At 43.1% G+C, this 24585-nt stretch overlaps 3 protein-coding genes and 1 long non-coding RNA gene across 5 annotated transcripts; 2 read left to right on the forward strand and 2 right to left on the reverse strand.

Moving 5' to 3' along the window:
* The first annotated feature begins 151 nt into the window (after positions 1-151).
* trir (telomerase RNA component interacting RNase) lies at positions 152-1997 on the forward strand. The gene is made up of 3 exons (XM_080905179.1): positions 152-1007; positions 1377-1448; positions 1523-1997. Exons 1-3 carry the CDS (start codon positions 708-710, stop codon positions 1628-1630), a joined length of 480 nt encoding a protein of 159 aa, XP_080761305.1. The 5' UTR covers positions 152-707; the 3' UTR covers positions 1631-1997.
* A 449-nt stretch (positions 1998-2446) lies between these two features.
* On the reverse strand, positions 2447-16394 carry ubn2b (ubinuclein 2b). 2 transcript variants are annotated; one of them, XM_080905176.1, is made up of 17 exons: positions 15747-16394; positions 15087-15215; positions 13084-13185; positions 12498-12629; positions 12274-12380; positions 11276-11765; positions 11075-11145; positions 10855-10984; positions 9748-9854; positions 9555-9665; positions 8693-8836; positions 8476-8526; positions 8352-8394; positions 6095-7378; positions 4584-4791; positions 4018-4086; positions 2447-3762 (listed from the first exon to the last, which is right to left on the reverse strand). In XM_080905176.1, the coding sequence occupies exons 1-17, from the start codon at positions 16056-16058 to the stop codon at positions 3716-3718; spliced, it is 3537 nt and encodes a 1178-aa protein (XP_080761302.1). In that variant the 5' UTR covers positions 16059-16394; the 3' UTR covers positions 2447-3715. The 2 variants fall into 2 exon arrangements, with proteins under 2 accessions (XP_080761302.1, XP_080761303.1); XM_080905177.1 differs by lacking the exon at positions 4018-4086.
* LOC308411294 lies at positions 16382-20086 on the forward strand. Its single transcript, XR_013974359.1, has 3 exons — positions 16382-16519; positions 17614-17658; positions 18156-20086. It is a non-coding gene; the product is annotated as an uncharacterized lncRNA (long non-coding RNA).
* A 1226-nt stretch (positions 20087-21312) lies between these two features.
* Positions 21313-24119, reverse strand: rpsa (ribosomal protein SA). Its single transcript, XM_080905178.1, has 8 exons — positions 24007-24119; positions 23071-23241; positions 22842-22960; positions 22354-22599; positions 21959-22087; positions 21687-21849; positions 21546-21581; positions 21313-21453 (listed from the first exon to the last, which is right to left on the reverse strand). Exons 2-8 carry the CDS (start codon positions 23201-23203, stop codon positions 21356-21358), a joined length of 924 nt encoding a protein of 307 aa, XP_080761304.1. The 5' UTR covers positions 23204-23241; positions 24007-24119; the 3' UTR covers positions 21313-21355.
* Positions 24120-24585: the final 466 nt, after the last annotated feature.

Below are 24585 nucleotides of genomic sequence, written 5' to 3' on the forward strand. Positions count from 1 at the left end.
GGACAGAGTTCATGTTCGGCTGTGTAAACTGGGTGTATTAAATTGTACCGTGTCAACAGAAGCAGACCTGAGAGCCAGCAGTTTCCAGCCAACAACCGTCTGTTATGTGATTTTTAGTATCAATTTCACTTCCGGCACAGCAGGAGGCGCTACACAGCTGCCACGTGATGTCACCAGAGAAAATGAAACATGGCGGAGCAAAGGTGACGGTTTGTGAAAGTTGGCGATAACTGCGAGAACAAATTTTGACCCTTCTTGTCTTTGTCGCAGGTGTTTGAACCTTTAGGTGAGCCGCAGCGGTATGCTTATACCTTAATAGGTTCCGCACATGAACTGGGAGGCTGTAGTTGAGTTTGTTCGTCTGCAGTGGTCTTACCGAACCGGGCATTAGCTGTTAGCCGCGTTAGCAGCTAAACCAGCGCCTGCTTTTGTTTTTGTCGGGGCCCGGGGATTGTGTGCTAGAGGGAGGGCTGACATTTTTAAAGCCTTTTGGCTTTTTTTTTTTTTACACTTCGCCTTATTTTTCAAAGACCATATCCCCACACTGGACTGTGCAGCTGATCTATTTTTAAATAGACTTTAGGTTTTCGTATTGCACTGCGGTTGAGGCGTGCTGGCAGTGCTCTCCGCTAAGGCCAACCACACAACAAAGCCATACGTGTTACACAGCTAACACACAACAGACTGTGTCTGCTTGCCCAGGAACTATGGATCCAAAACGCGCACACGACAAACCTCAAACGAGCGGCGGCGGTGGCGGCAGCAGCGAGGACTCCAGCTGCGGGAGCCCCGCGTCCCCCTCGAGCAGCCCCGCACAGCCATCGAGCAAACCCCTGATGCCTGGGGGCAACGTGTTCGCTAACGACGGCAGCTTCATGGAGCTGTTCAAGAAGAAGATGGAAGATGAGAGGAGGAAAAAGGAGATGCAGCAAACAGGTGGAGATGCCAGAGCCACCGAGCAAGGACAGACACCAGTGGAAAAGAAGGCCCCACCCGTGACGAGCTTTGTAAGGGGTTTAGCAGTTGTAAGATGAGAGAGCAGTAGTTCCACTCACAGCCAAAGTGAAGCACTATGCACTGATACAGCAGGCTTACTGGCACCATAGTTAGTACTCTGATGGCTGACATGTCATTTTTATGAGTGTTTCATACATATGCCGGTGATTGTATTATCCCTGAGATATTTCAGTAAAATCACCCACAGTGATGGTGTAAAACAAACAATAGCTTAGTAAAGTGTAGGGATGATCCTCACTGATGGTTTCGCTGGTGGCGCGAGACAAGTGTAGACCTTCTGCTCTGGTGTAGTCTCCTTCATTGGCAGTCCACGTGCAAGAGCTCGTATAACGGTTTCAGTCTTCTATCCCCTAACCCAGGTGGGGAAGCGCCGAGGCGGTGTGTTCCTAAAGACCGGCATTGTTGCGAAGAAGCAGAAACAAGACACAGAAGTAAGTGGGATGGAAGGTGGCAATATTGATTGTGTTGTTCCCACAGGTGATAACCTCTGCCTCCTCCCCTGCAGGCTGAGCCAGGCAAGAGCGATGCTTGGTCTAAGTACATGGCTGAGGTGAAAAAGTACAAAGCCCACCAGTGTGGCGACGACGACAAAACCAGGCCTCTGGTCAAGTAGGCTCCAGGAGGTGGAAATGAAGTGCTTTGCTGGTGGGGGGCAGCTACCTGGGACAACCTCAACGAGGGCCTGCCAATCCTCGCCTCCTGTACTATCAGTTCGAGTTGCCCTTCATTTTTACATCATTCACAAACTGCTTAGATTTACCCACCCCCTTTTTTTGTTTTTTTTAAATTGTTTTTGTCTTGCTTGTTACTTGTTGGACTCTGTTCATTTGAGTTGATGTCAAAAAATATTTCAGACACTTGAACATTTATTATTGAGGACCTTTTACATTTTTCATGTCTGGTTTATTTGGGGTTTCATTAAGGACTAAGTTGATTTAATAGCTAAATCAAGGGTTCAATTAAATCTACACTGCCTATAATTGTGTCATGTTGTGTTTCGACATTCTCATAAATACCACTGTAAAGGCATCTGAGGAGCAGAGACTGTATGTAAAAGATGGCTGTTGTTTGCAGGTCTGAAAAGAGAAGGCAATGTTGAAATGTTTTAAGCCTGCATTCTTTCTTGACTCTGCTTACAAAATCAGGTCTGATTGTATTTGCTTGTTAAGGATCCAGGGACACAGTTTCTGGGCTCTTGCCTTTTTACCATGTTGTAGTATTTTGCCATATTATTAGCCATAATCATGTAGCAAGTGTTTAAACAGAGTTTGATAAAAGTCCTGTGTTCCAGACACTCCTGTGCTGAGTAAGACTGCAGAACACAAGGCTTAAGATCAGGCCTTTTTTTAAAATTCTATTCTTTTATTAGATAATCCAAATTGTGTAGCAATATACGAATGGCTAGCCTTGTAATTTCAATTGGGTGGGGTTATCTCAGGCATTGTTTTGACTGAAGTTTGTTTTTGGTATCATCTTTTTGCTAAATGACCTTTGTCTTTGCCACAATATGTACTTTCATCCAACATGTTCTCTCTACTAATTGTATCTCAATTGGACCAATTTCCCTAACCCTTCCAGACATCACTATTTACTTTTTTCTTTATGCCCAAAATTACAGATGTGTTATATTTTATTTTTAAGATAACTCCAGTCACTGCACAGTATATAATTTGTTTCCTAGCCATCTCACATTCAAACCTAATCTGTGGATGTCTGGACATTAAACCTGGGAGAGACGCCACATTAATCATTCTATTGGAGGCAATAAAAATAGCTAATGATGCTAACAGAGAGTTAGATCTGGGAAAACGAAATCAATTCTAATGATGTCTGCAAACACTTCGAATAGTGTATGGGCTCACTCTCTACTTCAGTCATACAGGATAAAACATGTTTATTTCACAAAGGATGGTCCCCATTAAAGCCAGAGCAGTGGATAAAGTAGGTACGCTGACTCTGCACAAGTCTGCATTGTCTTCAGCTTCCAGTCAGATCCACCTCATTTGTCACAGCTGAACACCAAGATAGTAATGGCCAAAAATGCTGTTTTATGTCCAGCTTTTATATACAGTCTATGGTCCAGGGGTCAACATGATATAGAAGCTTCAGCTTCATTTGACTTTCATAATGCAGCTTGAATGATTCATTTGAAGAGAAAGATTTTAATTAAAAGTCAGTTTGAGTTCTATACAGGAACAAATTTATCCAGGAATTCAAGTACAATTAAAACATGTACAGCTCTCTCTTAAAAAAAAAAAAAAAGAAGCTCAAATTCAACAATTTGTTTACATTTCTTACAGGTATCAGTGATAATTACATTATGATAAAAACAGCACCAAGTAGACACACTGACCATGCATCAGAAAGGGAGCCATACAAAAGGCACACAGTCCCAGCAAGCACACACACACACCTCAATCAACTATAAATCCCATTCATTCATTCCTCCCTGTCCACAGTGATATAGGTCTATTGTGTAAACATTGGCAAACTGCATTTGCCATTTTATTTAACAGCTCAAAGATTTAAAAGTTGTCATTGTTTTAAAAAGGTTATTTTTAACTGGTAGTTGTGGATAGTTGAGCTGATCTTAAAAGCAAAAGTCTGTAATTCAGACCCCTGTTATGTGCGGTCTGTGCGTCCCGGCTGTCCCAACGTTTCCTCGTTTAATTGGACTGCATCAGCTGGGTCCGCTGGATCATAGAGTCTTCCTCTTAGCATCACCTCCCTGGCTTTGACTGACATCTAGACGGGAACAGCACAGTGTTTGAAATCTCAACAAAAACATTACAAAGAGGGAAGGGGGAAAAAATTGTTTTTTTTTTAAAGTAAGGCATGCTGCCACCAACAGATGAGAACAGGACCGGACAGAAAATAAATAAATAAAAAGAGGAGGAGGGGGGGACAACCTGAGACAGAGAACATCAGACACTTGAAAGGAAAAGCAGAAGAGCAAAGGAGCAGGCTTTTGAGGTGGAGGGAGCGAGGGTCAGATTTTACCTGAGAAAGCGAGCTGCAAGTGAGGAGGCAGAGCAACCTGAGACCCTGACTGGAGGCTCTTATACAGATCTGAGGAGACAGGACAGGGCGACAAGAAACAAAGAGGGAGAAGATGGGAGGAACAAGTACCAACGGAACGGGGAGGTCAGAGGAGAGACGTGTGAGAGGAAGGAGCAGGAGGAGAAAGGAGGGGATAAAGGCAGAAGTGTGAGGCCAAATGTGAGATAGGAGAGGAAGCATGATGTAATACAGAATTGATGGGGGAGCAAACAAAAATGCAATGTCTTACATTAATTACAAAGCTTACATTTAGACACAAAACATGGTGATAAATGAGAACGCACTAAAACACAAAAAAAGCCCTACACAGGAAACACCCACACAAAAGCAGACACACACCCCAACAGCCTCACACATACACAGTGCTTTCATGATGTCATATTGTAAAGAAAGCAATGCTCTTAGTTAAATCTGCAGCTGCCATCAATGTCAGAGTTGCACCTGGTGCATAATCTAAGCCCCCCCCCCAGTACAATGAGCGCTTGTGACCTGTGTGCATCACTCACTCTGGGTCAGGGTGGAGAACGGTGGGTTGCTACTGGCTGCAGAGCTGCTGGGTGCCGTGTTGGAGCCTGCTGCACCCAGCGAAGGCAGGTTTAACAGTGAAGGGAACTGGAAGGGCAGGGACACAGGCACCAGCCCCCCCAGCATCCCAAAACCGAGCGGAAGAGACGAGGCTGAGCTGAGCAGATTGCTGCTTCCTGCCGCGGAGACCTGAGCAAAAAAACAGGTTAGGAGTGTTTAACAACAGGAAGAAAGTGGTTTCATTCAACAGATTCAGGGTTGAAAAATCCACCTGTGTACATGTGCTGCAGACAGTGTATCCGCACAGTATTCACAGAGCTTCACTTGGTCCACATTGTCTCATGTTACAGCCTTATTCCAAAATGATTAAATCATTTTTTCACCTTAAAATTCTTCACATAATGACAAGTGAAAAAATGCTGGTAGTAGCCAGTGGTACCCCTCAGCCTGCTGGTAGATACATATGGTATCAATTTCAAAATCCTACCTCGCCTTGTTCTCAAGTTATTGCGTTCACAAGCTTGTCAGGAAAACTTGACCTCTGACCTTTAGGTCGAGGTCACTGAGACTTTAGTAGAAACATCTGTCGTATCCATTTGAAAATCCTAAGTGACATTCACAAGATTTTCAGAAAACTTGACCTTTAGGTCGAAGCCACTTAAGATTCTTTTAGCAGATACACCTATGGTATCGATTTGAAATTCCTGCATCGCTTCGTTCTCATGAATTCCTCTGAGACAGGATTACATCGAGGCACAGATCTGGGGAAGGGTACAGATAAAATGTCTACAGCATTGAAGGTCTCAATGAGCACAGTGGCCTACATCATCTGTAAATGGAATCTGAGGAATCGGGGTAGAAGGACCTTAGTCAGTAATGCGACCAAGAACCCAATGGTCACTCTGACTGAGCTCTAGCATTGCTCTGTGGCAGAAGAAGAAACTTCCAGAAGGACAACCATTTCTGCATCATTACAACAATCAACTGAATCAGTTAAAGGCACATGATGTTTGCCAAAAGCCAGTTAAAGAGTCTCAGACCACGAGGAACAAAATTCTCTGGTCTCATGAAACAAAGATTTAACACTTTGGTCTGAAGCATCATGTCTGGAGGAAACCACGCACTCAGCCAAAATAACAAAGAGGAGTTTCAAGATCACTCTGTGTGTTCTTGAGTGGCCCAAACTTGAACATGACTGAACATCTCTGGATCTGAAGATGAGCGTCGCTGCACAGCTATTTAATCTGAAGACACTTGAGAGGTTCTGCAAAGAAGGATAATAAGAAACTGCCCCACAATAGTGTGCCAAGCTTGCAGCGTCATTCTCAAAAAGACTTGAGGCTATAATTGCTGCTTGTCATTATGCTGTACTGTATGCAGAGGTAAAATATGAAACTAATCCATTTTCGAATAAGGCATGTGAAGCACTGTGAACACTTTCCAGATGTACATCCTACATGTTTCCTTATCTAGCCATACTGGCACTACAAACCTGTGGCAGCTGAGAAGAGACGGATGACATTGGGACAGATGTGACTGGCTTGGCGCCCTGAGGTGTCCCGCCCCCAGACCTCTGGCGCTGACCTTGATTGGCAGAGGCTGTCGTGGGGGAGGCACTGGATCCTGAATGCTTGCTTATGGATGAGGTGTTAATAAGGCTGGTGTTGGTGCTGCTGTTGCTGTTGGGGGTCTTCTGGCTGCCTGGAGGAGTGTAACTGCCTTGCCCCGGCTTGTTCACTCCTCCTTGGGCACCTGAGAACGGCGGGCGGAAACCTGCTGGGCTTTTGTTAGGGTACTGGTGTAGGGACGGGGTTGCCTGAGACCTGGGACTTTGAGAAATGGAAGCTGAGGATGAGGTGGCAACGGTGACGATGGGGTTGGGTGTGCGGGGAGTGAGTTTGACGATGGGTGGGATGCTGCTGTGGGTGGACTTGGTGAGAGTGGCGTGCATAGGGGTGATGAAGTTAGACTGTGGTTGTGGCTGTGCTTGTACGCTGGGGAGTGTTTGCGAGAGGGAGGAGGAGGATTTACTCTGGGGAGTCTGGGGCAGGTGAGGTGTCTGAAATGTTTTCTGGACCGTGACTGAGGGCGATGAGAGGGTGTGTAGCCGAGGTGATGTGATGATCAGAGTGTCAACACTGTTGACTTTGTTATTATTGCTGCCTTTGAGGAGCCCAGAAGGGGCAGTGGAGACCCCGGTCTTTGATCCTGGTGCCACTAGTGGAGACGCAGTGGGCGGTGGACGTGGTTTAGGTGGAGACACTGAGGCAGGCATGTTGGCTTTAGTCACACCCACACTCAAAGGTCTCTGCGTGTTTAAAAGTAAATGTCTGTGCGCCTGCGCAGTGCCCTTAACAACCCCTATGCCATCCACCCTGACCAAGGGCAGAGGAGAGGACGTGACGGAGGGAGACCGAGACAAAGAGGTGGAGGATGACGAAGAGGTAGAGATGTAGTGAGGTGCTTTGGAGCTATTGGGAGTGCTGACAGAGTTCTTTTTCTGCTGCAGGATGACCGGTGAGGTGTGGAGGCCGGAGGGGGTGGTGACAGTCTTGGGTTTATCTGGGGACGGGGGGCTGTCCCCCTGGGCCAGGCCCTTAGCTGCATTGCCAAGGATGGCCAAGGCCTGAGAGATGGAGTCCAGAGAGGGAGCCTCATCGAGGGAATCGAGACATATGGGCTCAGACGATGACTGAGTCGGACGCGTGGCGACCTGGGCAGCAGGGGAGGGAGTGGCACCTGCTGAGGGTGTGGTGTGACGAACCCACACAGCCTCCTGGAAAATACAGAGGACACAAATATACTTTTAGCGACATTTAAGAGCACCGCCATGTTTCTTCAAGTTAATCTGAAATCATCATTCATATACTAGGAGTAGCAGGTGAAACACAACAACAGTATCACAATATTCTGCATGGCGATACTGTATCAATACACAAACCCAAATATTGATATTTTATCAAACACATTAAAATACAAGAGGGCTCATTTCACGCATCATGAGATAACGTTAGCCGAGCACCGTGAGAGAACTTTAACCTTATTGACAAAGTTTCACTTTGAAGAGATCATTTGCATAACTTGTGTTTTTCACAATTTACTGTCCAGAGTTTCTGCTCCAACTTCCAGCTGCTGTACAGTTTCTAATGAGAACACATTTAGAATCTAAACCTTTAAAAAAAAAAAAAAAAAAAAAGAAGAGGTGTCAAACATAATGGCCAGAGCTGACCCAGCAAAGATTCAAATCTGGTGCACTTGACACAGCAGGGCATGCCGACATTTAACTATATTTGAATAAGTTTTACAGTTTTTCCTGTTGATAAAAACCTCCCCCATGGCTATTCATGCTACACCAAAGTAATTAGGAATAGCAGGACAGTCTGGGTAGTGCACTACCAGAACCCTTTTTGTAATTTTACATTTATTTCATACAAATTAGGTCCAAAGAGTCGTGCCGACAGATTTCTTTGGTTTCCCATAGCTGCATTTCTTTATGATGTAGAAAAACTAAGAAGTATGGTTGAAACTATGCTTCTTTTTCTCATTTTAAGTTATCTCAGAGAGTTATATTAGTCACTAAAGTTCTTTACACTGACAAAAAGGAGTGTTTCACTGGTCCAGCCCACTTTAGATCAAAGTGGGCAAGTGTAAAATGTGTAGCAGTCATCCCTTCTATATCAAGAGCCCTTCCATTACAAAGTCACTCTGCTGACAGATGGATTGCAGATTAACTTGAAAGTTCAACTAACCTTTGGCTTGGCTTTGGGAACAGGGAGCATCTTCTTCTTTGCTCTGGAACAAAATAAAATTGAATGAGTTATTAGAACAAATCAGTGATGAGAAAATAGGTTAATAGTAAGGTGAAAAACGTACGTGTAGCCAGTGAGATGACCGTGAGCCATGATGCTTTCTTTGAACAGCATCCTGCAGATGGGGAAATACAGAAATATGAATACAACAAGCACTAATATTAGGGAATTACTTCTTCATTACCATTCTATTTAAGCCATGATTGAAAACATACGAGAAAGATAGCCGCTATTATAATCACTGGACAACCACAGAAATCACATTAGCTGCTGTCACACACCTGGCCTGCATCCACCCCTTAGGCCAGAGGGGTTTGACTTCAGTCTCCATGAAGGCTTTGAGGTAGTCTTCCAGAGACAGCGTGTTCTTGCCTTCACGCTCGTAACAGGTTAGTTTCACCCGCACCAAGTTACACAGCAGTGACCTGGAAGGCAAACAGCATTAAGTTGACCTCTGATCTTGAGGTTGAGGTCGCTGAGATTCTAACTCGTCTGAGATTATTAGTAAATACACCTATACTATGAATTTGAAATTCCTACGTTGCTTAGTTCTCAAGTTAACATATTCACAAACCTTGAAGTCCACATCACCCACCCACCTGGCAAGGTGACGACATTACAATATACCATAAAAGGCTGATGGGTAAAAACTGGGGAGGATCTTTTAAAATGAAAAGCCACATCATGTTCATTTTACAGCAATTTTTGTTAAAATTAAATAAAAGATTTTTTGCATGTACTGCAATGTATTCACACACCCAGCACTGAGTGTGTGATGTTCGAAGCACTACAGTGTCACACTTGATGACTGCCTGCAGCTTTCCCTCTCCAGTAGCTTCCAGAAACACTGGGCTGGACCTGGCTGAACAAACACCTCGCATGATCGACAAACATGGCTTCTCATATGCAAACTGTGCAGATCCAACTACCAGATGTGTCTTGATATATGATCAATGATGGCTGTTTTTTGTGTCCTAGAGTTTCCAGAGGCGTGGGATCACAGCAGATGCTCTCGATATGGATAAAGCGCCCTAGATCTCAGCTTTATGCCACTCAGAGCTACCAGAATGCACTGAACTGCTGAATAAAGAAAACAAGTAGAGTGGAAAGGATGGATCCTGTGAGCACAGAGAGGAAACTGACCTGAGTCTGTCATCCCACACAAACTTCTTCCGAGGCCCTATCACCCTCTTCCCCGGCTTCTCCTCATCGTCATCCTCCGAGCCATTTTTCTCTCCCTCCTCAGACTGCTGCCTGCGAGCAAAGAAACAAACATTTTAGATTAAGGAAAAAAAGATATGTGAGCTCAGAGTAAGAGCCCAGAGCGAGTCCTTACTTTGCAACTTTGGCAATGCAGTCCATGTTGTATCGAGCGATCTGCTCTGGCATCACACTGCACACCGCCAACTTCAGCTTCAGCAGGGGCGTTCGTAGTCGGTCATCCTGGACAACGAGAGAAATCAACACTCATAAGGACAATACAGAAATGAATAATGGACACACAGACACAAAAACAACAGCTTTTGCACAAATGCAGCAGTTGCCTCATAACAGGTTTAGCCCATTTTTTGCGACTGTTGTCAGTCCTGCGTGAACACCCAAGCGGGGGATAAGTGTGGGTTTGCACTGCCTACACAGACCCGCAGTTCACCCACAGCTATCCATTGTGGGTGCATATGGGCATGTTTGCTGAGTGTGCTGAGGAGAGCATCATAGCAACACAGATGCTAAATGTACTGCTGTGGAGATCAACAGCAAAACATATTCTGGCCAACAAAAAACAAGTCAGGGCCTTAAGCTGCTGTCGGTCTGCTCTTTGTGAATGAACTGAAGCGGCTCTCTTATAAAAAGTTTTAGATGGGACCACCGTGTTAGCATCTAGCAGGGTTAATGTCACTAACGTAAGGTAAGGTAATGTAATGCTTTAATCGCATGCACACAGGTCAGAGCTCTGGGCAGAATGTTATTCTGAGGGACATCCATGAACTGAGGAAAACCTAAGAGCTGATTTAGAACAAAATGAGTAGTACTGGGTGTGTTACTCTGCGTTTGGGCTTCAGTAGAGTTAAACTCACTTAGCTTTTTGCTCCATTTGCTGCTGTTGCATTTTGATACAGCCAAATTCACACTAAATCTGTCTTTGTGAATGAATGATTAAGCAGTTGTCAACACTGGGGAGGAAAAACTCCCTTTTAACAGGAAGACACCTTAGGCAGAACCAGTCACTCATAGAAGTGTTTTCCTGAAAGAAGAACGTGCAGCAGCTGTTCCAGTCTGACTTAAAGCCACAGACACTGAGACTGGTAGAAATGGTGCTCATAGCATCTTCACTAAGTGGAAGGACATGGGACCTTTAAGTGATGTCAAATGCAAATCGTAGACCTCTTGGGATCCCGTTTTACCAAAACTCATTCTAACAGTAAGAACACTTGCTGCCACACACCTGTATGTTGAGGCTGAGCTTCTTCAGTCGTTTGAGCAGAGCATCTTTATTGCAGGGCACAAAGGCCTCCAGGTGAGAGTAGACAGCTGAACGCACCTCTGTGGGCTGCTCCTGAACCTGCAGCTCGATGCTGACACACACAGAAACAAACACAAATTTACATTTAATTGATTTTATACAAATTAATCCGCACTAATTCAAAATGAAGGAATGTACTCACTCCAGTAGGATGTTATTCATGTCCAGTGTGAAGAATTTCTTTCTGCCCTCTTCATCAAACAGACGGGACGCCTGTGACAAACAGACATCGCAGCAGTGAATAGGACTGGTTATGTAGGCAGTCTACTTCACATTTAATTTACACTCTTACTAACAATTATTTAATAAAAAAAATAAATATGAGCTGGTAGAAGGCTCATACCGCCCTCAGGTCTTCAATGCGTTTCGCGAGTGGGTCTGGAAGTCCGCAGGGCAGAGGAGGAGGGGTAATCACACTGCTCTGCACCGCCCGGCTACCTCCCATTTTGTGTCCCATCCCAAAGGAGCCGTTCTCCCCCTGAGCCGGGCTGGAAGGCTGAGGCGAGTCCAGCATCCCAAAGTCCAGGTCACCCATCATGTCCTGCAGTAAGTCGTTGTTGGCCGAGCCGAGCAGCGACATCACAGCAGGGTCTGCGGAAAGGTCGGCCATGTTGCACTCGTTGCTGCCAGCGGCCTTGGGATGGGTGTTCAGGAGCGCACTGTTGGTGTTCGGCACTTTGGGGCTAGGTCGCGGCAGACCGGCGGCGGCCATGTTCTTCTTGCGCATCTCCTCCTTTTCCCTGGTGAAGCGTCGCAGCATGTTGGCCAGGTGCAGGGAATCCTTCATCAGCTTCTTCCTCTTCTTCTTTTCTGGCCGGTTTAAAGCTAAAACGCTGCCGAGACCAAAGAAGCACAGAGAATAAAGACGTTTAAGGCACAGCGTTGGGATAAGGTCTGTGGTTACAGCAGTGTTTCACTGACATCACTGGACAACAAATTCTTACTAACCGTTTAGTATATTGTAATTAAAGTGGCATAAAACGGAACTAGCCTCCTACCCTCCTTTCAGCCAATAACAGACCAGAACACACAAGTACTACAAAGAAGTTCAGGCCAAGTACTGCTTATGCCTTCTGGGGAAAAACTAGTGGTAAAATAAATTATATAGAGGACTTTCACCTCAGAAATTAAAGTTCAAGTCCCATGTAAAAGCCAAAAAGTAGTGTTGAACTATTTTTAAATAAATGAATAATGTAGATATTCCTTTATTTGTCTGATGGGACGGGCACAACGAGGAGCAATGCTTATTCTTAAATGAACACCTCATGTTAATTTATCTAAGGAACGAATTAGCTACTTACTGAAATAACTATAATACAGGATTACAGGTCAAAACCTCACCCAGACTTTGGTACTTTGTTTTTTCGGGGTTTCTTTTCCTCCAAAATTCCACCATCTTGCTTTTTCCGTCGCTTTTTAATCACTCGCTCTTCACCGTCTTTCATCTTCTGCAGATAAGACACAAAAGGTGAAAAAAGGCACAGAATAATACAAGGAGCAAAGCAACAGCTTTTCTTTTTAACTATTTGTTCATATACAGAGTGCACAGAGAACCAAGCACCTACCTTGAAATGATTATCGTTTCCAGCCGCGTTTTCTCCCTCAGAGTCAGACGCAGCTCTGAACTGCAGAGTGCCCGTGTTGATGTAAAAGCCTCCATGTTTAGTGGTGAGAGAGGCCGGTACCAGCTCATCATACTGAGGACGGGGTAGAATTACAATTAACTGCTTGTTTTCTTATGATGCAACAGTCTTCTTCCCACGGTCAGTCTTCCAAACGACTACACATAATAATACTAAACTTTACTAATATTATTCTCAGTATTAAAGCTTATATATTTATTTGTTTAATGTTTTCCCTCTTATCCAGTTTCTTTTATTCTTCTGTTTCTACTGCAGATCAAAAGCATCCACTGACAAAAGGAAATGAAGCAAAGCAAAGAACCATGACTTTATATTAAAGTTACTGTAATTTCTCATTATTATTTTAATACAACATGAATGTTTATCATCTTTTTACTACACTTATTTTTTACTTTCATTACAAATAAGGTCGTTACTTATTTTAATCTTTGGCAAAGAGACCTGAAACGTAACCTATTCTGATGAACGCCAATAAAGAAGATTATTTTTTTTAAAAGAATAAACTCACAGCTTCTGAATTGTCAATGAAGGGATCGGTTTCATCGTAGCCGTAGCCGATGTCAATGAGATCCTGCATTCTGTCCTTTTTCTTCTTCTTCGAGCTGCCGCCCTGCAAATGGACAGTAAACACAAAGATCACAAAATATTTAAAAATACAACAGAAACACGTAACAATAATCACCCACACAGATTCAGCTGTAACCACAATATGGACAGCAGAACCAGCGCTTCAGTACAGGGAGGCAGGGGCGCTGCTTGTCCCGCTGTGGTACTGGGGGTACAGGAAGCACCAAACATGGATCACAATAAACATGAGACTTTTACTTTTGAAAAGGACACTTCATCATCTAGAGGACCCTGTGGGGGCCTTTATGGCTGAAAGAAAAGTCATGCTCAATCATCCAGGTAAGTAAATCTCCAAAAGTTGATTCTGTCTCAGACTGAAGAAGTCACTTGGATGAGTGACGAAACGTTTCTCCCACTGAAAACGCTGCGTCCAGACGAACAGAATCAACTTTTAGAGGTTGAAAGAAAAGGTTTGCAGCTCTTAACCAGTTCGAATCATGTAAGCTAAAAGAGTTGTCATGCCAAGCAAAACTAGGAATACATTAACTGGGAAAAAAATATTTACTTAATTTAAAAATGATATGCATGCTCAAACACAAAAACCAACACGTGTGTGTAAGTAAAAGCCTGTTTAACCTCGTCTTAACTGCAGAAGTCACCTGGAGCAAGAAATTAAATTAATAATGTTTTTTTTAACTCAAGATTATTTATTAGATTTCTAAATTGTCTGTTAGTTTTAAAAGAAAACTGTATACAGAACAAAATCCTACCAGTCACAAAATTTAGAAATTATTTTTAAATTAATTTAACAGAAAAGATACAATCAAACACAACAGCACACATATCAGTGACTCTTCAACAACAAGACATCAGAATGTTTCTATTCTACATTGTTACCATTTTGTAGAACTGCCACTGAACCATCGACCTGTGTGAGTTTTAGTCACCTTTTGATTGGCCGGTCAGTCAGTGGAAGAAAAACGGCGCCACTGTAACTAACTAAAACTGATCTAAAACTAGGTATGGTAAAATAATAATAACAACAATAATGATGATAATAATAGATTACTAAAATAAAAACAAAAATTAGACTAATCAAAAATAATATTGTGCAATTGAAATCGTTTCTACGTTTAGAAAGTTCAGTCTGATTATTTATTGAAACTTAGGATTTCTATGACAGTAAATCAACCGCTGACATAAAGCAGTCTCACTGTGCCCTCTATTAAATAATGATGTGAAGGAGAAAAAAAAAAAAAAAAAACATCTCTCATGCAAATAAAAACTAAAACTGAAAGTAAACTTTTCAAACAATAAAAACTAAAAGTAAACGAGCAAATTCTCTCTCTCTTAGAACCAATTCAGAAATGCTAAATTATGATAACTCAAACTCCAGAGAAGGTCTCTCAGTCACATTATCATTCAACTCCACTGACCCCTGCGGTTATTAGATAGCAGGCAGCCAAACAGAAGGAAGGGAAATCCAGGACAAACATTTTGCTACCATTCAACAACTTCAACTTGAAACCTAGCATTCAAATAGCTAGAATTTCCCTAACATGACTCTGACGTTAGTCTCGTTTCTGGCTGTTGTGAAATATTCAGAATCGCCACTAATTTGCATGTTGTTATGGAGCCTGCTTCATTCCCGTGCTTGTAAAAGCCAATATTAGAAAAGACTTGTTATCAAGTGATAACATAGCTTTAACACTGTTTCTCAACCCTGGAACTAAGCCTACATTTTTGAAGCTTCCAAAAATTAGATTTTTAAACCATGAAGGGTTGAATAATTCCTCAAACGCCTGACTAGCAGTCAGGCAGGAAACGCTAACATTCTTCACGTTTTACTCTAGGGTCTTTACCTTACAACATAAAGCGACTTTGGACGACTGTTGTCCTCAACTGGTGTTATGCAAACAGGCCCGAGTTTACTTTGCTACTTACATATTTGCTTTCAAATTTTCTGGCAAGCTCTTCTACCTCCCGCCTCTCCTTCTCATCATCTGCAAAAGGGTCACTGGGGTCCAGCGGAGGAGTGAGTCCTTTGGGTACAGCAGAACCCACGGGCTTTACCTGAGGAACACCAGGATAGCAACTTGAATCGTAAATACGTAAGGCTGACAACAACATCAACGTCATAATCGCACCTGGCAATACATGCAACCTGCATAAAAAATAAAAATAAATGAAAAAGTAGGGAGGTTCTCACTACAGCAACTCTTTGTCTTGTGTGGATTAAGTAGGACACCTCTATATCGGTCATAACATAAGATGTAGACATAGGAGTAACAAGATAGGATGGTAATAATAAGAGGGTCCAGTGTCCCTGACACTTAAAATACTTCAGCCTGCATTCAGACTGCGTTTTTAAACTGCACTGCTTCAAACTCTCCAAAATCTATCTAAAGGTCATAATAAATAAATACATAAGGAGCATGAACATCACGTATTTATGGGCTCAGTGTGATCTACTTTATTTGCAAATCCTGTCAGACAAAAGTTCAGCAGCCACAACAACAACAAAACAACAAGTTCACCACCACCGGAGTTGTGCCCGGTTAGCCCCCCCGCTAACACCACCGTGTCTGCCTCTGCTCTCCTAACCTGAGAAAGAGATGAGTGGACCAGCTCGCCGTAGTTGAACTCGGAGGACCCTCGCTCATTCGGCTCGCTCAGCGTGAGGCTGAGGCGGACGGTGGGCTTCTTCTCCTCCCTCTGCGCGTCGCTACCTTTCTCGTTGCCGAACAGACCTCCGCCACCCCCTGACCCGACCGCACTCCCACCTCCATCTTTCCCAAAAGTGATGTCGACGGCCTCATCTTCGCGGCGGCGTTTCTTGCTGGTCTCCGGGGTCGGCGGCGGGGTGGTGTTGAGGGTGGAAATGGTGACGAACGGCACTTTCCTCGGCTCTGCCATTTGACGCTCTCCTTCCGACGTCCGGGCACACAAAACCTGGAGCGCCACGCTCCTCTCAGCCGCCAGTGGCAGGGGAGCTAAACTGGAGATGGTCGACAAGTAAGAGCTAGCTAGTTGCTCAGCTAGTTAGCTTCCTCGGAATGAGTGCTGCGGGCAACACAATGACTTTTATCGCTCCTCGGCCCGTTTTAATCCATACAGTATTATCCCTGGAACAGCCCCCGTCGCCTACGAGTGACTTAAACTGCAGGAAATCGCAGTTTTGACAGCTTCCATGAAATTGGTGGTTAGCTACCGCAAGGAGGATTCTGAAGTAGCCATCTTGATCATTATTATCATTATTCAGAGGCTGGGCGTGCATATGAAAAGAAAGCGGAAGGCAGAGAGGAAGGGGAACCGCGTTTGTCCAATGGCAGCGCAGAAACACGCCCACCTGACAGACTAGCGCGAACGTGGAGGAGGTGATTGTTCTGAACAGCCAGGATATCTCAGCTGTTTACTACAAAGAGAAAATATAATAATACATTTAAGTTATATCTTTAGGCACTTTGTTGTTTTTCATCTTAATGACTCTTTCTAGGTGCTGCACACTAGACAGCTTCTTCCTTTGTCCGACTTTATGTGTCCAGGGTTTTTAATCTTAATCTTTCCATAACGCTTTATTATCCAAGTCCCTTTCAAAACTACGTGTTTATCTCTCTGCTCCCGTGTTTTTCTCTCAATCGCATTTATCTTCAAAATCTTTGCATTTCTTCTCCATGGACAGATTTATTTCCTCATATTTGTTGGTCTCAAACGTCTTCTCCGATTTCCGGAGGAAAAGAATTTGTAGTTTTTCCGCTTTTGACTGTTGGATCTCTTTCATTTTTAAACTTGGCAGCCTCGTCCTGCTCTTTTTTTCAACGATTTCTCCACCAGGGTTAAAATCTTAGTTTTAAGCCGTTTAACTTCATCCGTGAGACGCCTTTAATTTTTCTTTCGTTTTTTCAGGCTCATTTTGGAGTTGCAAGAAATCAGGTTTAATGATATGAGACATTTTTTAATTGATGCATGTCGTTTGTATGAATTTTTAAGTATTAATTTACTAATATTGTGCTTCACATATTATCTGCGGTGTCACTTTATAGAATGGAATGTCACAGTGTGATGAGCACAGAGCATGCATGTGTTTGACTAAAAGACATCATGTTCTAGTTGTTGTGAGGCCGTGTTGTGTTTTAGATGCAATTGTGCCTTTTTATTTTTTTATTTTATCCTTTTGATTGTTTGTCGTTATCTTTCTCAGTAAAACTGTGGCAGTTTTCACTGATGGTACTTTAATTTGTGTACTTTTTCACAAGTAAATCTGGAGTTACTACTGATTTACTCCAATATTAAATAATCTGTATTCAGATTTAAGAGTACAGGAAAATTTATTTGTCACTGAGTGGTTCTGCCTCAGCACTGGACAACATATATTAATGCTTTATATTATTTCTCTCAAATCAAGTAAGATGTACAGAGGACTGTGTCAACACGCTAGGATTAATTATGCCATTTCTTTACACTTTTGCAGGATTCTCTAATATGGACTGTACATCATTAAAATACTGCAATTTCAGTAAGTATACACATTTCATATAATCATAGTCTGTAACTTTATTATTGGCATTAGCCCAAGTAATTAAACATTTTAGTTAGTAAAGAAAAGAATGGGCATTTTGATTGTATGTGCACCATAGTCTATGTAACAAATAACCATATAGCCCAATAACTATATAATAAGGTGGATCCAACTTCAGTTTCACACTCTTCGTTTATCAGAAATACACTGCTCAAAAAAATAAAGGGAATACAAAAATAAGACATCCCAGATCTGAATGAATGAAATATTCTTATTAAATACTTTGTTCTTTGCATAGTTGAATGTGCTGACAACAAAATCACATCAAAATCATCAATGGAAATCAAATTTAACAACCCATGGATTTGGAGCCCCACTCAAAATTAAAGTGGAAAAACACATTACATGAAAGTTGGATCAGCCTGTAATGTCTTTTTTTTTTAAAAAGTCAAATAAAGCTCAGTAGTGTGTGTGGCTCTATGATCTCCCTGCAGCGCCTGGGCATGCTCCTGATGAGGTGGCGGATGGTGTCCTGAGGGATCTCTTCCCAGACATGGACTAAAGCATCCGCCAGCTCCTGGACAGTATGTGGTGCACCGTGGCTTTGGTGGATAGAGCGAGACGTGATGTCCCAGACGTGCTCGACTGGATATAGGTCTGGGGAACGGGTAGGCCAGTCCATAGCATTAATGCCTTTGTCTTGCAGGAACTGCTGACACACTCCAGCCACATGAAGTCTAGCATTGTCTTGCATTAGGAGGAACCCAGGCCCAACAACACCAGCATATGGACTCACAAGGGGTCTGAGGATCTCATCTCGGTACCTAATGGCAGTCAGGCTACCTCTGGCGAGCACATGGAGGGCTGTTCAGCCCCACAAAGAAATGCCACTCCAAACCGTTACTGACCCACTGCCAAATCGGTCATGCTGGAGGATGTTGCAGGCAGCAGAATGTTCTCCATCATGTCTCCAGACTCTGTCACGTCTGTCATAATGTGCTCAATGTGAACCTGCATTCATCTGTGAAGAGCACAGGGCACCAGTGGCAAAGTTCCCAATCTTGGTGTTCTCTGGCAAATGCCAAACGTCCTGCACGGTGTTGGGCTGTAAGTACAATCCCCACCTGTGGACATCAGGCCTTCATCCCACCCTCATGGAGTCTGTTTCTGACCGTTTGAGCAGACACATGCACATTTGTGGCCGGCTGGAAGTCATTTTGCAGAGCTCTGGCAGTGCTCCTCCTGTTCTTCCTTGCAGCAGGAGGTATCAGTCCTGCTGCTGGGTTGTTGCTCTCCTATGGCCTCCTGTAGCTTGATTTCACAGAAGTGTGATTGACTTGGAGTTACATTGTGTCTTTAAGTTTTCCAGTTTTCTGTTTTTTTTAGCAGTGGATAATCAAAAATGTGTTACATGCTTAAATTTACACAGAAAAGTCAGAAATCTGCTCTTGTTCCATCTCTGTTCTGTCCTCATTCTCCATCTCCCTCTCTGTTCCTCTCTCCCCCTCTCTGTTCCCCTCTCTCTCTCTCTCTGTTCCTCTCTCTCCCTCTCTGTTCCTCTCTCTCCATCTTTGTGCTGACAATCAAGCCAAACACCAACATCATCAAATATACAGTTGAAACCAGATATTTACATACTCTCCAGATAAAAACAGATAATTTTTAAGTGTAACATCAAATCAGACTAAATGTTTATTTTTTTAGGTTGATAAATATAAAGAGTAAAGAGAGAAACTATCTGTATTTCTTAATTGTAAATGGCACCAAATTGTATTCAAAATTAAGCCACACTTATGGAGCTCCACAGTTCTTTTTCTGGTGTTTTGGTTGACATCTCTTGATTTTCCCATTTCAAAGAAACAGGCTCTGTGTTTTGCCTTATATGCATCTGCAGGTGTGCCACAAATTTACTCACATGGACTCTACTAACCTATCAGAAGCTTCTTCAGCTCAGAATGGAATCATCTGGAGTTTTCTTATTAATTAACAACTTAGTGTACATGTACTCCTAATTTTGATGAAAGTGATAAAAATAGACAGATCTCTCTCTCTTTATTCTGACATTTAACTAATTCAAAAGATATTTCAATATTTATTTATCCAAAACAAAACAAGTTTACTCTAAATTGATGTTGTACAGTAAAAAATGTTCTTGTGTTTTCCATAAAGTGTATGTAAATATCTGGTTTCAACTGTGAATATCCTGCTGTGTATTGAAGTTCCTCTTGTTTTGCATAGAAATATACTGAACAACATACAAAGCATAATATATAAAATAACATCTAACAGAGTTTTTTCTTTGAAAGAAGCTCCTTATGTCCATTCTTGTATATCAGTGCATTACTGAAACTGATTTATTTAGCCGTGGAGGGTAACAACTGAAAATATGAAATAAACACATGTAAGCTAAGACTCTCTAAAGAAACAGCATTCGGCTTTTGATTTCACCATTTGTTGATTTACTTGAAGAACAAGTAAGGTAATATGAGTCAAGTGATCAGTTTGATATCAATCTTTCGTGATACACAGTCATATTTACATTATTTGTACAATACGAATGATTTGCTTTGGTACCTGGTCGAACTTCAGTTCTCCTCCGTCTGCCTGGCTGCGTTTCTCTAGCAGCGCACTCGCAGGCAGCAGCTCCCCCCGCCCCCTCGTGTGATTCGAATATTGTGTGTAGTTTTTGTTTTATACAGTTGTCAGCCAGGCATCTAACTATGAAAAAATTACACTCCAAAAGACCCCGGGCTTCTGAAAAAACAACCTGGGCTTAAGCCCAGTAAGCCGCCACCCCCCGCCACTGGCCTGAACTATAGAACACGTAACATAATACCCACTGAACAGTATCAAGTTCTTTTTAATCAAAATTAAACTTATGAGAAAGTAGACCCCTTAAACACAAATCAGTGTGATAATAACTGAAAGCATCTTTGGGAAAACTAACATTTCCACGTATGGTTGGACACGTCAGCAAACTGCCGTTCCCATTTCCCCAGCCAAATATAAAGAAATAAGTGGTGCAACTTTTAATGATGCCACAGATTCCCCTTATTGTTTTTCTGGGTATAAAATCCAATGCATTTCATCCTACTCCAACCTAGTAAGGGAAAAATAACTGCAGGGGCCCTTTTACTTAAGGTTAGGTTCCAGCTGGCTAGTGAAGGAATATGACCCACTGCAGGTGGAGCTGCAGAAAACCGGGGTGTAGTCTCAAACAGGAAATGTTTACTTCACACATGAAGGTGCTACAATTGGTACAACCCATTCCACATTCGCAAACCACTAAGTTTTTAAACATGCAATAGATTTGGTATGATTAATGCCAATGCATAATCTGATTAGCCTTTTTTTTTTTAAATTAAGCCTAGTCCACTGGATCTTTAAATCACAGCCAATATTTAAAAAAAAAAAAAAAAAAAAAAAAAAGCAGTGAGGTGCAGTTAGACAAAGAAGCCAAATAATTTCCAGTCTACCTGTATTGCGATGTTATGATTCAATGAAGTCTCATTTCCCACAGCTGTATTCATTTTGTGGAAAACCCATCAAAACACTGACATTAGAGTCTTCTTAATTGGTTATTTAGTGCATTTTTCGTTACTTTTAATAGGGCTTTTAATTGTAAATATCAGATGAAACAGCAAATCAAAGTCAAAGTGTAAAAAACACTTTATTGTTGACATGAGCATCAATTTTAAGACCAGTCAGAAGCAGCGCCACCCCAGTCAGAAGCCTGAGCAGTGGGTGCTGTGGACCAATCCTCTGTGGCAGGCTGAGTACTCCAGTCTTCACCTAGAATGGAACAGGAAAAAAGGTGTTAAGTTCAGAGACTATAACAGCACACATGATACACAAAGGTAATGAAGATCCATATAAAAACTCACCAGTATAGACCTCACCAGGCTTGACAGGGGCAGGTGCTGTAATAAAATCCCAATCAAGTTTAAACCATTAAGTGTGAAAAAGTGAATGAAAAATCTTACACTGCATTTACAAGTTAAACACAAAGCAGCAAATCATCTCACCTGCAGGGAACTGCTGAATGGGCACAGATGGCACTGCAACGCCCTCAGACCAGTCAGCCACCTCAGGCTGGGCAAACTCAGGTGCAGGGGTGGTCCATTCGCCCTGGAACTCCTCCTTTCCAACACCAGCCTTCTCAGCAGCAGCCTGCTCCTCCTTCTCAATCTACAAGCACATAATAAGCATTAGTGAGTGTATCAGCAGGATGTATGCCTCATGCACTTGGTTCTAGCCACTTCAGTACTTTTAGATAAGTTGAGTGTGCCAGTCATACCTCTTCAGGGTCCCTGTAGAAGTACAAATCTGGCATGACCTCCCATGGGTGCTCCCTGGAGATGGTTCCTCTCATCCTGAGGACCTCCCGGGCCAACATCCACCACATCAGACCCACAGAGTGGTGACCCTGAAACAGACAAATAGGGTCAAATCCAAACCTGTCGGGGCTGCACTGCGATTCATTACATTCAAAAAGGCATAAAGCTGTAGAAAAGAGTTTGTGGCAAGACCTCAACTCCAATTCCCTGGTGTGGTTCAGAGAAAAGAAGTTGGCGATCAGGCACTTTTATTTAGCACACATTCTACACCACACACTGCACAGACAAAACAGCAGGGCTCTAGCTGTGTGTGCAAAGACTCATTCGTCATTGTTTTAAACTAACTGAATTTTACCTTGTTGTTACAGGGGATGGCAATGTCCACATATCTCAGCGGGGAGTCAGTGTTGCACAGGGCAATGGTGGGGATGTTTACGTATGAAGCCTCAGTCAGTGGCTGATGGTCAGCACGAGGATCTGTCACAATCAGGAGGCGGGGCTCCCTGAAAGCAGCCTGGATCTGATTGGTGAATGTACCAGGGGTGAAACGACCATGGAAGGTAGTGGCACCAGTGGCAGAGGCGAACTTCAGCACTGCTCTCTGAAACAGACAGTACAGGTTTTACTTGAGATCGCAACAGAAATAATAACTTAGATTTTTTTTAAAAAGAACTGTGGCTCAGGTTACTATCAAACCCCATTCATGGGACAGTTGTCCTTATGGTGTTAGCGAATCCCGGCCTGATTACTCTTGCACACTTCCGACACCTGAACACCAACGCAAGTGCCAGGTTTTAACAGTGTGCACATAACAACAATGAGTCAGTTTTACCAGAACTTTACCTGGCCAGTGTTTCTGGAAGAGATGACACACACATCAGCTGGGTTCTCAATGGCAACAATGGCCCTGGCTGCCAGCAGCAGCTTCTCCCAGGTCTTCTTCAGGTTAATGATGTACACACCTAGTGAGCAAAACACGACAAGTTTTGTCATTTGCATGTAAAGCCGCAGCAGGGACAAAGTAATCAAAAAGCTCCATCGTCATAGCACAGATGACTGCTACACCACTCACCGTCGCTTTTTCTCTTGTAAACGTACTGCTCCATCTGGAAGTCCAAGTTGGTACCTCCCAGATGGGTTCCCGCTGCTAGGAACTTCAGCACATCCTCCTCCTTCATTTGAAGGACATCCAGACCTCCGGACATCGTGACCGCTTTCCCTGCGTTACGAGTTAGTGGGAGAGCTGTGGGGAAAAAAGTAGACTTAGAAAAACTACAAGCTGCAAAAGAGACAAAATAGTACACCCACGACCAGACAAGAAGCATCCAAAAAATTAGATTTACATCAGTGCATTTCTAATCAGACACAAAACAGCAAAAACCCATTGCTGAGCACAAGAACAGTAGCTCTTAGCAAAGTGAAGATGCTCCCTTAGTGTGTGCTCTTGCAGCAGGCCACAACGGAGACATGTTCACCCCACAAACGCGCATGTGTCAAGTCAATTTATCCTCCGGATTAAATCATCAGCCATTTAGGGAGCGCAAACGATATGCAGATCTCGTTAGGAAGGTCGGGAAAAACATAACTACGAGGGGTGAAGGCGCAGAAGCTCGTATCTTACTTAAAGGAAGCTAAGCAGCAACGCGGGGATTAAGTTGAGGTATCTTGGATGCGAAAGGCCACTTGGAGCGTAAAAAGTCATGATAACTCATGTGTATGGTTGCCATCGTCTTCAGATATCAATTACAATCATATGAAATCTCGTCACTGCCGCTGTTCATTGGATGGAGGCGAGGCGCACGAGAAACAGAGGAAGAGCGCGTGTCAGCAGCTAGCATGTTAGCTACAAATGTTAGCATCATGAATGCGTTGAAAATTAAGAAAATTAGGGCACGGTAGTCTGCGCCTGTCTACCCACGGTATATGTTCTTTGTCCTCGGTCATAACTTTACGAATTTTGACTATTTCTTTCGATTTAAAATGACTAAATAGGCCGGTTTAAACTCACCACGAAACAACGCCGTATGGAAATCTGACCACACGGTGAAAAAGAGGGCGCTTGAAGGAAATGACGTTATTTTTATACCAAATTTCCAAGCGTGTGATTGGCTGGTTAAACCGAAGGCGGGGAGGAGGTAAAAAATGAGAAACATCCGCATTTTCGCCACTAGGTGGAGTTTTAATTCCACGTGCTTCAATGGTAGGAGCAGAGGTAACCAGAGGTGGGCTCACGGGTCGGATGGGTATCCCATATTAAGACAATGGAGATGGAAAGACCATATTAAGACAATGCTGAGACGCTGACTTCTCGGTGAAAGACTGACCTGTGTTCCTAACATATTTGCCAGAGATAAAGTGTTCCAGGCAAAGGGATCGTAATATGTACACGATTGTGAAATTGTTTTAGTGAAACGTATCTTGTGTGTAGAGAGCTCTGCTGTTGTTCCCTCTTTGAAATGGTCCTATATTTGAAATTAAATTACAATAGATTACCGAGGCAATACACAGACAGAACAGACAGCTGATTAGTTTTCTGTGGGACTAATGGGCTCACCGAAAAATGGGGTTTGGGTACATTTCAAGGGCA

The sequence above is a fragment of the Rhamphochromis sp. 'chilingali' genome (genome assembly GCF_963969265.1).
Source record: "Rhamphochromis sp. 'chilingali' genome assembly, chromosome: 15".
NCBI classification, from domain to species: domain Eukaryota; kingdom Metazoa; phylum Chordata; class Actinopteri; order Cichliformes; family Cichlidae; genus Rhamphochromis; species Rhamphochromis sp. 'chilingali'.

Excerpts from the sequence above, each read along its gene's own strand:
- trir (XM_080905179.1), top strand. The coding sequence starts at position 708 with ATGGATCCAAAACGCGCACACGACAAACCTCAAACGAGCGGCGGCGGT. Across the intron at positions 1,008-1,376 it reads CCCCACCCGTGACGAGCTTT|GTGGGGAAGCGCCGAGGCGG; the intron begins GTAAGGGGTTTA and ends CCCCTAACCCAG. Across the intron at positions 1,449-1,522 it reads AGCAGAAACAAGACACAGAA|GCTGAGCCAGGCAAGAGCGA; the intron begins GTAAGTGGGATG and ends CCTCCCCTGCAG.
- ubn2b (XM_080905176.1), bottom strand. The coding sequence starts at position 16,058 with ATGGCAGAGCCGAGGAAAGTGCCGTTCGTCACCATTTCCACCCTCAAC. Across the intron at positions 12,381-12,497 it reads GAAACGATAATCATTTCAAG|AAGATGAAAGACGGTGAAGA; the intron begins GTAGGTGCTTGG and ends TCTTATCTGCAG. Across the intron at positions 4,087-4,583 it reads GTTCTCCACCCTGACCCAGA|ATCTGTATAAGAGCCTCCAG; the intron begins GTGAGTGATGCA and ends CTGTCTCCTCAG.
- rpsa (XM_080905178.1), bottom strand. The coding sequence starts at position 23,203 with ATGTCCGGAGGTCTGGATGTCCTTCAAATGAAGGAGGAGGATGTGCTG. Across the intron at positions 22,600-22,841 it reads CTTCCAGAAACACTGGCCAG|AGAGCAGTGCTGAAGTTCGC; the intron begins GTAAAGTTCTGG and ends TGTCTGTTTCAG. Across the intron at positions 21,454-21,545 it reads GCCTGGTGAGGTCTATACTG|GTGAAGACTGGAGTACTCAG; the intron begins GTGAGTTTTTAT and ends GTTCCATTCTAG.